Source organism: Scyliorhinus canicula, chromosome 3 (genome assembly GCF_902713615.1).
Source record: "Scyliorhinus canicula chromosome 3, sScyCan1.1, whole genome shotgun sequence".
Lineage (NCBI taxonomy): Eukaryota > Metazoa > Chordata > Chondrichthyes > Carcharhiniformes > Scyliorhinidae > Scyliorhinus > Scyliorhinus canicula.
In genome coordinates, this window is record NC_052148.1 from 8,313,317 (window position 1) to 8,326,998 (window position 13,682).

At 59.1% G+C, this 13,682-nt stretch overlaps 1 protein-coding gene across 1 annotated transcript in view; it reads left to right on the forward strand.

Annotated features, from left to right (window-relative positions):
• Positions 1–13,682, forward strand: part of LOC119963600 (programmed cell death protein 4-like) — a 62,232-nt gene that overhangs the window by 21,851 nt on the left and 26,699 nt on the right. The window contains 1 exon segment of the mRNA XM_038792932.1: positions 11,953–12,174. Within this exon segment, the coding sequence (XP_038648860.1) occupies positions 11,953–12,174 (222 nt within the window).

A 13,682-nucleotide genomic window follows, 5' to 3' on the forward strand; every position in this document is an offset into this window, starting at 1 on the left:
TCTCCCCCTCTGGGAGAATCGCGCCCATAGTCTCCAGCTCAACAGGGCCAAGTGCTCATTTGGTCAATCGGATATCAAATTCCTCGGCGACCATATCTCGCAGCAGGGTGTGCGGCCAGATGCCAACAAGGTCTTGGCGATCAACGCCCTGAAGACCCCGGAGGACAGGAAGGCGGTCCTCCGCTTCCTCGGGATGGTCAACGTCCTGGGGAAATTCATTCCCAATATGGCATCCCACACCACGGCCTTCTGCCATCTCGTCAAGAAGTCAACGGAATTCCAGTGGCTGCCCACACATGAAGAGGAATGGCGTGAGCTGAAAGCAAAGCTCACCACGGCCCCGGTTCTGCGTTCTTCTACCCAGCCAAGGAAACCAAGGTATCAACTGATGCAAGCCAGGACAGCATTGGGGCAGTGCTACTTCAGTGGGATGACTCCAGGGTCATGAAGCCCACTGAGCAACGGTACGCTCAGATTGAGAAGGAGTGTCTGGGCCTCCTGACAGGGATAGTCAAGTTTCATGACTATGTTTACGGCCTGCCAAAATTCACGGTAGAAACGTACCACAGGCCTCTAGTCCACATAATCCAGAAGGATTTAAATGACATGACGCCTCGGTTACAGCGAATTCTTCTCAAGCTACGCCGCTACGACTTCGAACTTGTCTACACGCCAGGCAAAGAGCTGATCGTTGCAGATGCCCTATCCCGGTCCATCACCACACCGTGTGAACAAAGTGACTTCATCTGCCACGTAGAAGCGCAAGTGCAGTTGTGTGCCACCAACCTTCCGGCCTCTGGCGAATGAGTGGTCCAAATTCGTGAGGAAACGGCCAAGGATCCTCTGCTGCGGCGTGTGATGCAGCACCTTACCCATGGCTGGCAGAAGGGACAATGTACCCAGTTCTGTAACGTAAAAGACGACCTGACGGTGGTGGAAGGCATCCTTCTGAAACTCGACAGGACCGTAATTCCTCCGAGCATGCGGGCTATGGTGCTGGGCCAACTCCATGAGGGTCACCTTGGGGTCGGGAAATGCCAACGGAGAGCTCGGGAGGTGGTCTATTGGCCGGGCATCAGCCAGGGCATTGCCAACACAGTCCTCAACTGCCCTACCTGTCAGAAATTTCAGCCAGCTCAACCCAAAGAAACGCAGCAGCACGAGATCGTGACCTCTCCGTGTCGACCTCTCCGTGTCGACCTTTTCCATGCCAAGGGGCATGACTACATACTCCTAGTCGACTACTTCTCCAGTTACCCAGAGGTGGTGAAACTGTCCGACCTCACATCGAAGGCGGTAATCAAAGCCTGCCAAGAAACGTTCGCCAGGCATGGGATACCGCTCACGGTAATGAGCGACAACGGTCCTTGCTTTTACAGCCAGGAATGGTCTGATTTTGCACAGTCCTACAACTTCCATCACGTAACCTCCAGTCCCCACTACCACAGTCAAACGGGAAGGCGGAGAAAGGGGTCCATATTGTAAAGCGGTTGCTGTGCAAAGCTGCAGACTCGGGCTCTGACTTCAACCTGGCACTGCTGGCACACAGGGCAACCCCACTGTCCACTGGGTTGTCTCCAGCGCAGATGCTCATGAATCGCACTCTGAGGACCACAGTTCCAGCCATCCATGTTCCAGACCTTGACCACCTCACTGTCTTACAGAAAATGCAGCAGTCGCAGGCCCAACAGAAAGCCATATATGATGCTCATGCCACGGATCTACCGAGCTGGCCCCTACTTATCATGTTCGTGTCCAGTTGCCTGAGGGCGGCTGGTCAGCCACAGCTGTTGTGATCAAACAAGTGGCCCTAAGATCGTTCCTTGTCCGCATGGCTGATGGCTCCCTGCTACGGCGCAACAGACGGGCACTGCGAAGAGTTCCACGCCCGCTACCTGACCGTGCCCCGCCGCCTACGATGCTTCCTCTGGATGTACCCTACCACGAGGCAACCAATCTACCAGCAATCCTGCCGGCCCACGCGACCACCGCGATGGCAGCGATCCTGCCTATCCAATGCAGGCGGCTCCTGATCCACCTCTGCGCCGATTGACATGAATTCGTTGCCCACCACAAAGACTAAATCTATAGACTGAACTCTTGTACATTTTGTGACTTCAGCGATTTAACCTCTGTAAATATTGTTTTGTCTGCCATGTATCTGCACTATCGACACCTTCCTATGTATATACGTTCATTTAGACACCTTTTGTATATAGTCAGGCAGATCTATACGCTCACACACCCTAGTATTTATTTATCTAAAAAAAATGGGGAAGAGATGTCATAATATCCACTTGTATATATAATGAGTTGCAGACAGGCAGTGATTGACACACAGGATGACCAGTGAGCACACAACACAGTGCAGCCAATCACCAGACAGGACACTACCACTATAAAGCCAGAGGGCACGAGGTTTCCCGCTCTCTCTGGACCCAGCCACTGAGACAGTCAGAGTCCATGAGCTAGCCAGTGCAAACACCATGCGGTAGCTAGTAAGTCTGGTCAGGCTACTACAAGGTCTCCAGTCAGTTCAGTATAATGTCGACCCACAGCTGAACAGGTATATCAGTTCTATCGTTGAATAAAACAGTGTTGGATTTTCTCCAGTGTTAGACGTCTGCTTCTAGCTTCCCTGCATCAAGTGCAGTCCACATCGAACCAGCCTGCCTAACACATCAGACAGCACCTCCAACAGTGCAGCAGTCCCTCAGTGATGATGCGCTGTAAAGTCAGCCTGGGATTTTGTGTTCAAGCTCTGGAATCAATAACCTCGTGACTGGAAGGTGAGAGTGCTGCCAACTGAACTACGCTTGACACGGCAGAGAATTTAATTTCCAAAGGTTCATAACCCTTTGAAAGCATTTTCTTTGTCTCGTTTCCACATGGAACTATGGTTCTCTAGTTCTAGACTCAGCCAGAAAAAAAATCCTCTTAGCTTCTGCTGTCGAGCCCCTTCAGAATGTTATAGATCATGTTTCAATAAGATCACCTCTTTTATTATTCTTAATTCTGGAGCATATAGGCCTAGTTGTTCAGTATCTCATGTTAGGCCAATTTCCTTTTCTGGGGAACCAATGTAATGAACGGTTATTGCACGAACTCCAAGGCAAGTAGATATCCTGCCTGAGCTACGGAGACCCAAACTGCACACACTACCTCAGACATGGTTTCCCCAAGGCCTGTTCTAATCCACCTGCATGCACCTTTCCCAAGAAGTCAGACAGAAGCCAGGTATTGGCTCTCAGTTATTCATGAGGCAAGACTGCAAGATGGGAAACCTGGTGCTTCCTCTTTCCCAGATTCTGATCCACCTCCCTCATTTCTCTCCCCCTTTCAAAGCTTGCTAAAATGTTCAATCTCTCCTTCTAACCAAGGCCCTGGAACAATTATTTTCATATTTTCTCTGGGCAGTGCAAAGGGCTCTTTTCCACATTGAAACTGCCCAAACAATAAACGATGCCACTAGAGTTCATTGTGATTTAATTCCCATGAAGACGATGGTTAATTGTTCTGTTCTGTGATACAGAAGGGTGGCGAGCCGCAGGCGCGGGTAGCCATGTGGGAATATGATGTTGAGATGTTAATGGAGACCTGGCTCAATAAAAGGGACTAAACATTCCTGGATACAAGATATTTAGGGAAGATAAGGAAGAAAATAAAGGAGGTGGGGTGCCAGTATTGATGAAGGAAAATATGACATTGCTGGAGAAAATATGTCCTAAAGGGGCCAGGAACAGAATTTATTAAGTTTGAGCTAAGACACAATAGAGATACCATTATTCTTCTCAGTGTATTCTATAGGCCACCAACTAATGGCGAAGGTGCAGAAGAACAGGCTTGTGAGGACATTACAGAATGGTGCAAAAACTAGGGAGTAGCAATAATGGAGGACTTCAATTATCCTAGTATGAATTGGGATAGTAGTGGTGGAGGCGAGGGCAGTGGTGGATGCGGAGGCGAGGGCAGTGGTGGATGCGGAGGCGAGGGCAGTGGTGGAGGTGAGGGCAGTGGTGGATGCGGAGGCGAGAGGAGTGGTGGATGCAGAGGTGAGAGCAGTGGTGGATGGGGAGGCGAGGGCAGTGGTGGATGGGGAGGCGAGGGCAGTGGTGGATGGGGAGGCGAGGGCAGTGGTGGATGGGGAGGCGAGGGCAGTGGTGGATGGGGAGGCGAGGGCAGTGGTGGATGGGGAGGCGAGGGCAGTGGTGGATGGGGAGGCGAGAGCAGTGGTGGATGGGGAGGGGAGGGCAGTGGTGGATGGGGAGGTGAGAGCAGTGGTGGATGGGGAGGGGAGGGCAGTGGTGGATGGGGAGGGGAGGGCAGTGGGGGATGGGGAGGGGAGGGCAGTGGTGGATGCGGAGGCGAGGGCAGTGGTGGATGCGGAGGCGAGGGCAGTGGGGGATGGGGAGGTGAGGGCAGTGGGGGATGGGGAGGTGAGAGCAGTGGTGGATGGGGAGGTGAGGGCAGTGGGGGATGGGGAGGGGAGGGCAGTGGTGGATGCGGAGGCGAGGGCAGTGGGGGATGGGGAGGTGAGGGCAGTGGGGGATGCGGAGGCGAGGGCAGTGGTGGATGGGGAGGCGAGGGCAGTGGTGGATGGGGAGGCGAGGGCAGTGGTGGATGGGGAGGCGAGGGCAGTGGTGGATGCGGAGGCGAGGGCAGTGGTGGATGGGGAGGTGAGAGCAGTGGTGGATGGGGAGGCGAGGGCAGTGGTGGATGCGGAGGCGAGGGCAGTGGTGGATGCGGAGGTGAGGGCAGTGGTGGATGGGGAGGTGAGAGCAGTGATGGATGGGGAGGCGAGGGCAGTGGTGGATGGGGAGGCGAGGGCAGTGGTAGATGGGGAGGCGAGGGCAGTGGTGGATGGGGAGGCGAGGGCAGTGGTGGATGCGGAGGCGAGGGCAGTGGTGGATGGGGAGGCGAGGGCAGTGGTGGATGGGGAGGGGAGGGCAGTGGTGGATGGGGAGGCGAGGGCAGTGGTGGATGGGGAGGCGAGGGCAGTGGTGGATGGGGAGGCGAGAGCAGTGGTGGATGGGGAGGGGAGGGCAGTGGTGGATGGGGAGGCGAGGGCAGTGGTGGAGGTGAGGGCAGTGGTGGATGCGGAGGCGAGAGGAGTGGTGGATGCAGAGGTGAGAGCAGTGGTGGATGGGGAGGCGAGGGCAGTGGTGGATGGGGAGGCGAGGGCAGTGGTGGATGGGGAGGCGAGGGCAGTGGTGGATGCGGAGGTGAGAGCAGTGGTGGATGGGGAGGCGAGGGCAGTGGTGGATGGGGAGGTGAGGGCAGTGGTGGATGGGGAGGCGAGGGCAGTGGGGGATGGGGAGGTGAAGGCAGTGGTGGATGGGGAGGCGAGGGCAGTGGTGGATGCGGAGGTGGGAGCAGTGGTGGATGCGGAGGTGAGGGCAGTGGTGGATGCGGAGGCGAGGGCAGTGGGGGATGGGGAGGTGAGAGCAGTGGTGGATGGGGAGGCGAGGGCAGTGGTGGATGGGGAGGCGAGGGCAGTGGTGGATCGGGAGGTGAGGGCAGTGGTGGATGGGGAGGTGAGGGCAGTGGTGGATGCGGAGGTGAGGGCAGTGGTGGATGCGGAGGTGAGAGCAGTGGTGGATGGGGAGGTGAGGGCAGTGGTGGATGCGGAGGCGAGGGCAGTGGTGGATGGGGAGGCGAGGGCAGTGGTGGATGGGGAGGCGAGGGCAGTGGTGGATGCGGAGGCGAGGGCAGTGGTGGATGGGGAGGGGAGGGCAGTGGTGAATGGGGAGGCGAGGGCAGTGGTGGATGGGGAGGCGAGGGCAGTGGTGGATGGGGAGGCGAGAGCAGTGGTGGATGGGGAGGGGAGGGCAGTGGTGGATGGGGAGGCGAGAGCAGTGGTGGATGGGGAGGGGAGGGCAGTGGTGGATGGGGAGGTGAGGGCAGTGGTGGATGGGGAGGTGAGGGCAGTGGTGGATGCGGAGGCGAGGGCAGTGGGGGATGGGGAGGTGAGGGCAGTGGGGGATGGGGAGGTGAGAGCAGTGGTGGATGGGGAGGTGAGGGCAGTGGGGGATGGGGAGGGGAGGGCAGTGGTGGATGCGGAGGCGAGGGCAGTGGGGGATGGGGAGGTGAGGGCAGTGGGGGATGCGGAGGCGAGGGCAGTGGTGGATGGGGAGGCGAGGGCAGTGGTGGATGGGGAGGCGAGGGCAGTGGTGGATGGGGAGGCGAGGGCAGTGGTGGATGGGGAGGCGAGGGCAGTGGTGGTTGGGGAGGCGAGGGCAGTGGTGGATGCGGAGGCGAGGGCAGTGGGGGATGGGGAGGTGAGAGCAGTGGTGGATGGGGAGGCGAGGGCAGTGGTGGATGCGGAGGCGAGGGCAGTGGTGGATGCGGAGGTGAGGGCAGTGGTGGATGGGGAGGTGAGAGCAGTGGTGGATGGGGAGGCGAGGGCAGTGGTGGATGGGGAGGCGAGGGCAGTGGTGGATGGGGAGGCGAGGGCAGTGGTGGATGGAGAGGCGAGGGCAGTGGTGGATGGAGAGGCGAGGGCAGTGGTGGATGCGGAGGCGAGGGCAGTGGTGGATGGGGAGGCGAGGGCAGTGGTGGATGGGGAGGTGAGGGCAGTGGTGGATGCGGAGGTGAGGGCAGTGGTGGATGCGGAGGCGAGGGCAGTGGTGGATGCGGAGGCGAGGGCAGTGGTGGATGGGGAGGCGAGGGCAGTGGTGGATGGGGAGGCGAGGGCAGTGGTGGATGGGGAGGCGAGGGCAGTGGTGGATGGGGAGGCGAGGGTAGTGGTGGATGGAGAGGCGAGGGTAGTGGTGGATGGGGAGGTGAGGGCAGTGGTGGATGCGGAGGCGAGGGCAGTGGTGGATGGGGAGGTGAGAGCAGTGGTGGATGGGGAGGCGAGGGCAGTGGTGGATGGGGAGGCGAGGGCAGTGGTGGATGGGGAGGTGAGGGCAGTGGATGGGGAGGCGAGGGTAGTGGTGGATGGGGAGGCGAGGGCAGTGGTGGATGGGGAGGTGAGGGCAGTGGATGGGGAGGCGAGGGTAGTGGTGGATGGGGAGGCGAGGGCAGTGGTGGATGGGGAGGCGAGGGCAGTGGTGGATGGGGAGGCGAGGGCAGTGGTGGATGGGGAGGTGAGGGCAGTGGATGGGGAGGCGAGGGTAGTGGTGGATGGGGAGGCGAGGGTAGTGGTGGATGGGGAGGCGAGGGCAGTGGTGGATGCGGAGGCGAGGGCAGTGGTGGATGCGGAGGTGAGGGCAGTGGTGGATGGGGAGGTGAGGGCAGTGGTGGATGCGGAGGCGAGGGCAGTGGTGGATGCGGAGGCGAGGGCAGTGGTGGATGGGGAGGGGAGGGCAGTGGTGGATGGGGAGGCGAGGGCAGTGGTGGATGCGGAGGCGAGGGCAGTGGTGGATGCGGAGGCGAGGGCAGTGGTGGATGCGGAGGCGAGGGCAGTGGTGGATGCGGAGGCGAGGGCAGTGGTGGATGCAGACGTGAGGGCAGTGGTGGATGCGGAGGCGAGGGCAGTGGTGGATGCAGACGTGAGGGCAGTGGTGGATGGGGAGGTGAGAGCAGTGGTGGATGGGGAGGTGAGGGAAGTGGTGGATGGGGAGGCGAGGGCAGTGGTGGATGCGGAGGCGAGGGCAGTGGTGGATGCGGAGGCGAGGGCAGTGGTGGATGCGGAGGCGAGGGCAGTGGTGGATGCGGAGGCGAGGGCAGTGGTGGATGGGGAGGCGAGGGCAGTGGTGGATGGGGAGGCGAGGGCAGTGGTGGATGGGGAGGCGAGGGCAGTGGTCGATGGGGAGGCGAGGGCAGTGGTGGATGCAGACGTGAGGGCAGTGGTGGATGGGGAGGTGAGGGCAGTGGTGGATGGGGAGGCGAGGGCAGTGGTGGATGGGGAGGTGAGGGCAGTGGTGGATGGGGAGGCGAGGGCAGTGATGGATGCGGAGGCGAGGGCAGTGGTGGATGGGGAGGTGAGGGCAGTGGTGGATGGAGAGGCGAGGGCAGTGGTGGGTGCGGAGGCGAGGGCAGTGGTGGATGGGGAGGGGAGGGCAGTGGTGGATGGGGAGGCGAGGGCAGTGGTGGATGGAGAGGCGAGGGCAGTGGTGGATGCGGAGGCGAGGGCAGTGGGGGATGGGGAGGCGAGGGCAGTGGTGGATGGGGAGGCGAGGGCAGTGGTGGATGGGGAGGCGAGGGCAGTGGTGGATGGGGAGGGGAGGGCAGTGGTGGATGCGGAGGCGAGGGCAGTGGTGGATGGAGAGGCGAGGGCAGTGGTGGATGCGGAGGCGAGGGCAGTGGTGGATGGGGAGGCGAGGGCAGTGGTGGATGCGGAGGTGAGGGCAGTGGATGGGGAGGTGAGGGCAGTGGTGGATGCGGAGGTGAGAGCAGTGGTGGATGGGGAGGTGAGGGCAGTGGTGGATGGGGAGGCGAGGGCAGTGGTGGATGCGGAGGCGAGGGCAGTGGTGGATGCGGAGGCGAGGGCAGTGGTGGATGCGGAGGCGAGGGCAGTGGTGGATGCGGAGGCGAGGGCAGTGGTGGATGGGGAGGCGAGGGCAGTGGTGGATGCGGAGGTGAGGGTAGTGGTGGATGGGGAGGCGAGGGCAGGGGTGGATGGGGAGGCGAGGGCAGTGGGGGATGCGGAGGTGAGGGTAGTGGTGGATGGGGAGGCGAGGGCAGGGGTGGATGGAGAGGCGAGGGCAGTGGTGGATGCGGAGGCGAGGGCAGTGGGGGATGCGGAGGCGAGGGCAGTGGTGGATGGGGAGGCGAGGGCAGTGGTGGATGGGGAGGCGAGGGCAGTGGTGGATGGGGAGGCGAGGGCAGTGGTGGATGCGGAGGCGAGGGCAGTGGTGAATGCGGAGGTGAGGGCAGTGGTGGATGGGGAGGCGAGGGCAGTGGTGGATTGGTAGGGGAGGGCAGTGGTGGATGGGGAGGCGAGGGCAGTGGTGGATGCGGAGGCGAGGGCAGTGGTGGATGGGGAGCCGAGGGCAGTGGTGGATGCGGAGGCGAGGGCAGTGGGGGATGGGGAGGCGAGGGCAGTGGTGGATGCGGAGGTGAGGGCAGTGGTGGATGCGGAGGTGAGGGCAGTGGTGGATGGGGAGGGGAGGGCAGTGGTGGATGCGGAGGCGAGGGCAGTGGTGGATGGGGAGGGGAGGGCAGTGGTGGATGCGGAGGCGAGGGCAGTGGTGGATGCGGAGGTGAAGGCAGTGGTGGATGCAGACGTGAGGGCAGTGGTGGATGGGAGGTGAGGGCAGTGGTGGATGGGGAGGTGAGAGGAGTGGTGGATGGGGAGGCGAGGGCAGTGGTGGATGGGGAGATGAGGGCAGTGGTGGATGGGGAGGTGAGGGTAGTGGTGGATGGGGAGGCGAGGGCAGTGGTGGATGGGGAGGCGAGGGCAGTGGTGGATGGGGAGGCGAGGGCAGTGGTGGATGGGGAGGCGAGGGCAGTGGTGGATGGGGAGGCGAGGGCAGTGGTGAATGGGGAGGCGAGGGCAGTGGTGGATGGGGAGGCGAGGGCAGTGGTGGATGGGGAGGCGAGAGCAGTGGTGGATGCGGAGGCGAGGGCAGTGGTGGATGGGGAGGCGAGAGCAGTGGTGGATGCCGAGGCGAGGGCAGTGGTGGATGGGGAGGTGAGGGCAGTGGTGGATGGGGAGGCGAGGGCAGTGGTGGATGGGGATGTGAGGGCAGTGGTGGATGCGGAGGGGAGGCGAGGGCAGTGGGGGTTGGGGAGGCGAGGGCAGTGGTGGATGGGGAGGCGAGGGCAGTGGTGGATGCGGAGGTGAGGGTAGTGGTGGATGGAGAGGCGAGGGCAGTGGTGGATGGGGATGTGAGGGTAGTGGTGGATGCGGAGGTGAGAGCAGTGGTGGATGCGGAGGTGAGAGCAGTGGTGGATGGGGAGGCGAGGGCAGTGGTGGATGGGGAGGGGAGAGGAGTGGTGGATGGGGAGGCGAGGGCAGTGGTGGATGCGGAGGCGAGGGCAGTGGTGGATGGGGAGGCGAGGGCAGTGGTGGATGGGGAGGTGAGGGCAGTGGTGGATGGGGAGGCGAGGGCAGTGGTGGATGCGGAGGTGAGGGCAGTGGTGGATGGGGAGGCGAGGGCAGTGGTGGATGGGGAGGCGAGGGCAGTGGTGGATGGGGAGGTGAGGGCAGTGGTGGATGCGGAGGGGAGAGGAGTGGTGGATGGGGAGGTGAGGGCAGTGGTGGATGGGGAGGTGAGGGCAGTGGTGGATGGAGAGGCGAGGGCAGTGGTGGATGGGGAGGTGAGGGCAGTGGTGGATGCGGAGGGGAGAGGAGTGGTGGATGGGGAGGTGAGGGCAGTGGTGGATGGGGAGGCGAGGGCAGTGGTGGATGGGGAGGCGAGGGCAGTGGTGGATGGGGAGGGGAGGGCAGTGGTGGATGGGGAGGCGAGGGCAGTGGTGGATGCGGAGGTGAGGGCAGTGGTGGATGGGGAGGCGAGGGCAGTGGTGGATGGGGAGGCGAGGGCAGTGGTGGATGGGGAGGTGAGGGCAGTGGTGGATGCGGAGGTGAGGGCAGTGGTGGATGGGGAGGCGAGGGCAGTGGTGGATGCGGAGGCGAGGGCAGTGGTGGATGGGGAGGGGAGGGCAGTGGTGGATGGGGAGGCGAGAGCAGTGGTGGATGGGGAGGCGAGGGCAGTGGGGGATGGGGAGGGGAGGGCAGTGGTGGATGGGGAGGCGAGAGCAGTGGTGGATGCGGAGGCGAGGGCAGTGGTGGATGGGGAGGCGAGAGCAGTGGTGGATGGGGAGGTGAAGGCAGTGGTGGATGCAGACGTGAGGGCAGTGGTGGATGCGGAGGTGAAGGCAGTGGTGGATGCAGACGTGAGGGCAGTGGTGGATGGGGAGGGGAGGGCAGTGGTGGATGGGGAGGTGAGGGCAGTGGTGGATGGGGAGGTGAGGACAGTGGTGGATGGGGAGGGGAGGGCAGTGGTGGATGGGGAGGTGAGGGCAGTGGTGGATGGGGAGGGGAGGGCAGTGGTGGATGCGGAGGTGAGACGAGTGGTGGATGGGGAGGCGAGGGCAGTGGTGGATGGGGAGGCGAGGGCAGTGGTGGATGCGGAGGCGAGGGCAGTGGTGGATGCAGACGTGAGGGCAGTGGTGGATGCGGAGGCGAGGGCAGTGGTGGATGAGGAGGTGAGGGCAGTGGTGGATGCAGACGTGAGGGCAGTGGTGGATGCGGAGGCGAGGGCAGTGGTGGATCTGGAGATGAGAGGAGTGGTGCATGCTGTTTTTCGGACTGATGGAAGGTATGTAATGGGGCTGCCCAGGGATAGATGTGAGGACTACTCTATTAAAATAAAATCAGTATTAATGACCTAGACTCTGGTGCACCAGACACAATTTCAAAACTTGCAGGTGGCAACTTGGAAGTATTAGCGATAGACATCCAGGGGGTGGAATAGGGTGACGGAGTAATAAAGCAAGGACGCTGTGATAAACCTTTATAAACTCTGGTTCAGCCGCAACTGTAGCATTGTGTCCAGTTCTGGGAAAGACATTTCAGGTAGAGATGGGAAGCATGAGGGAAGGTGCCGAAAAGATTCACAAGAATTGTTCCAGTCATGCAGAACTTCAGTTATGTGAATAGATTGGAGAATCTGTGGCTCTCCTTGGAGAAAGGAAGATTGAGAGGAGAGATTTTCAAAATCATGAGGGGTCTGGGCAGAGTAGATCCCCTTGGTGGGAGGTTCAACAACTGGACAACACCAATTGAAGACAATTGGCAAAAGAAGTAGAAGCGACACGAGAAGCTCATTCCTCAGCGAGTGGTTAGGATTTGGATTGCACTGCCTGGGAGTGTAGCAGATTCAGTTGTAGCTTTCGACAGTCTGTTGATTAATTATCTGAAGAGAAATGATTCTCCAGGCTCTGAGGAAAGGGTAAGGCAGTAAGACCAGCTGAGTGCTCTGGCAGAGGCCCACAGCCGACACCGTGGGCAGAACGGAGGCTGCCTGGCGCTATAACAATTCTACAACTCTTGTGTGATTTCAGGCCCTGCTCCGGGAACTGAACCTGGGAAAGAGGAAGCACGAGGTTCCTTCTCTCGCCGTCTCACTTGCGTTGGAAGGCAAGGCGAGTCACCGGGAGCTGACGTCCCGGCTCCTGTCTGATCTGCTGGGGAAGGTCCTTACAGCTGACGATGTTGCCAAGGCCTTCGATAGGATGTTGAAGGATCTGCCTGATCTTATTCTTGATACACCTGAAGCAGCACAGGTAAAATCTCAAGCCCTTCACAAGCATCCATTTATAGTTGAGTAGTCCTGATTTGTACCTGAAATTGTGGAAAACTAGACTCAACTTGGTCTCCTGGGTGCAACCTTTTACTCACACGGTGCAGTTGACTATTATTGTGCTAATGTGGAATAAGCACAGAAAATATTGGAAATACACAGTTCAGTCAGCATGAGCAAAAGGGAACAAAGAAATGGCTGAGCAAGTGATGGAACCATCAATTCACGAGACACGTGCGTTAAGATATGAACAGTGGTTTTAATCTACTTACTACAGAGCCAGCCTGTTACCCGTTGAACTCTCGATGAACTGCAGGCTGGCTCTGGACACGGTTATTTATACAGCAGTCTAGGGGGGAGGAGTCGTGGGCGGAGCCAAGGGTGGAGCTCTGGACAAACTCCTGACCATTCCCAGAGCTACTCCCCCTAGTGGTCGGATAACACTACTGCGCTTACAATGGTATTGGTAAATACAGTGTGAATTACTAAGTTACATTCACCACAGCAAGTAAATACGTTCTTTGGTTCTGTCTTCACAAATGAGGACATAAGTAAGATACCAGAAATGTTGGAGGAATACAGGGTTTAGTGAGGGGGAGGAACTGAAGGAGATCAATATTGGCACAGAAATGGTGTTGGGGAAATTGATGGGATTGGAGGCTGATAAATCCCCAGGGCCTGAGAATCTACATCCCAGAGTGCTTGAGGAAGTAGTCCTAGATATAGTGGATGCATTGGTGCTCATCTTCCAAGATGCTCTCGACTCTGGAATAGTTCCTACAGATTGGAGGGTAGCTAATGTAACTCCACTATTTAAAAAGGGAGATAGAGATAAAGCAGGAATTATAGACCAGTAAGTTATAGACCAGTAAGCCTGATGTCAGTCATGGGGGAAAATTCTAGAATCCGCTATCAGAATCCCACAGCAGATCACTTGGGAAACAGTGGCAGGATCGGACAGCGTGGATTTACGAAAGGGGAACTCATGCTCAACAAACCGACTGGAATTCTTCGAGAATGTAACTAGTAGAGTTGACGAGGGGAGCCAGTAGATGGGATTTATTTGGACTTTCAGAAGGCTTTCGACAAAGCCGCACTTGAGAGATTAGTGTGTACGTGGGATTGGGGGTTAGTGTATTGAGAAGGATAGAAAACCGGTTAGCAGACAGGAAACTAAGAGTAGGAATTAACGGGCCTTTTCCCAAAATGGCAAGCAGTGACTAGTGGGGTGCCGCAGCGATCTATGCTGAGTCCATAGCTATTCACAATATATGTTACTGATCCAGATGAGGGAACTAAATGCAATATCTCCAAATTTGCAGATGACCCCACGTTGTGTGGGAGGGTGAGCTGTGAGGAAGATGCAGAGTGTTTTGGACAGGCTGAGTGGGCAAATCAATGGCAGATGCAGTATGATTTGGAGAAATGAGGTTATCCACTTTGGTAACAAAAACAGGAAGGCAGATTACTACCTGAACGGTTGTAAATTGG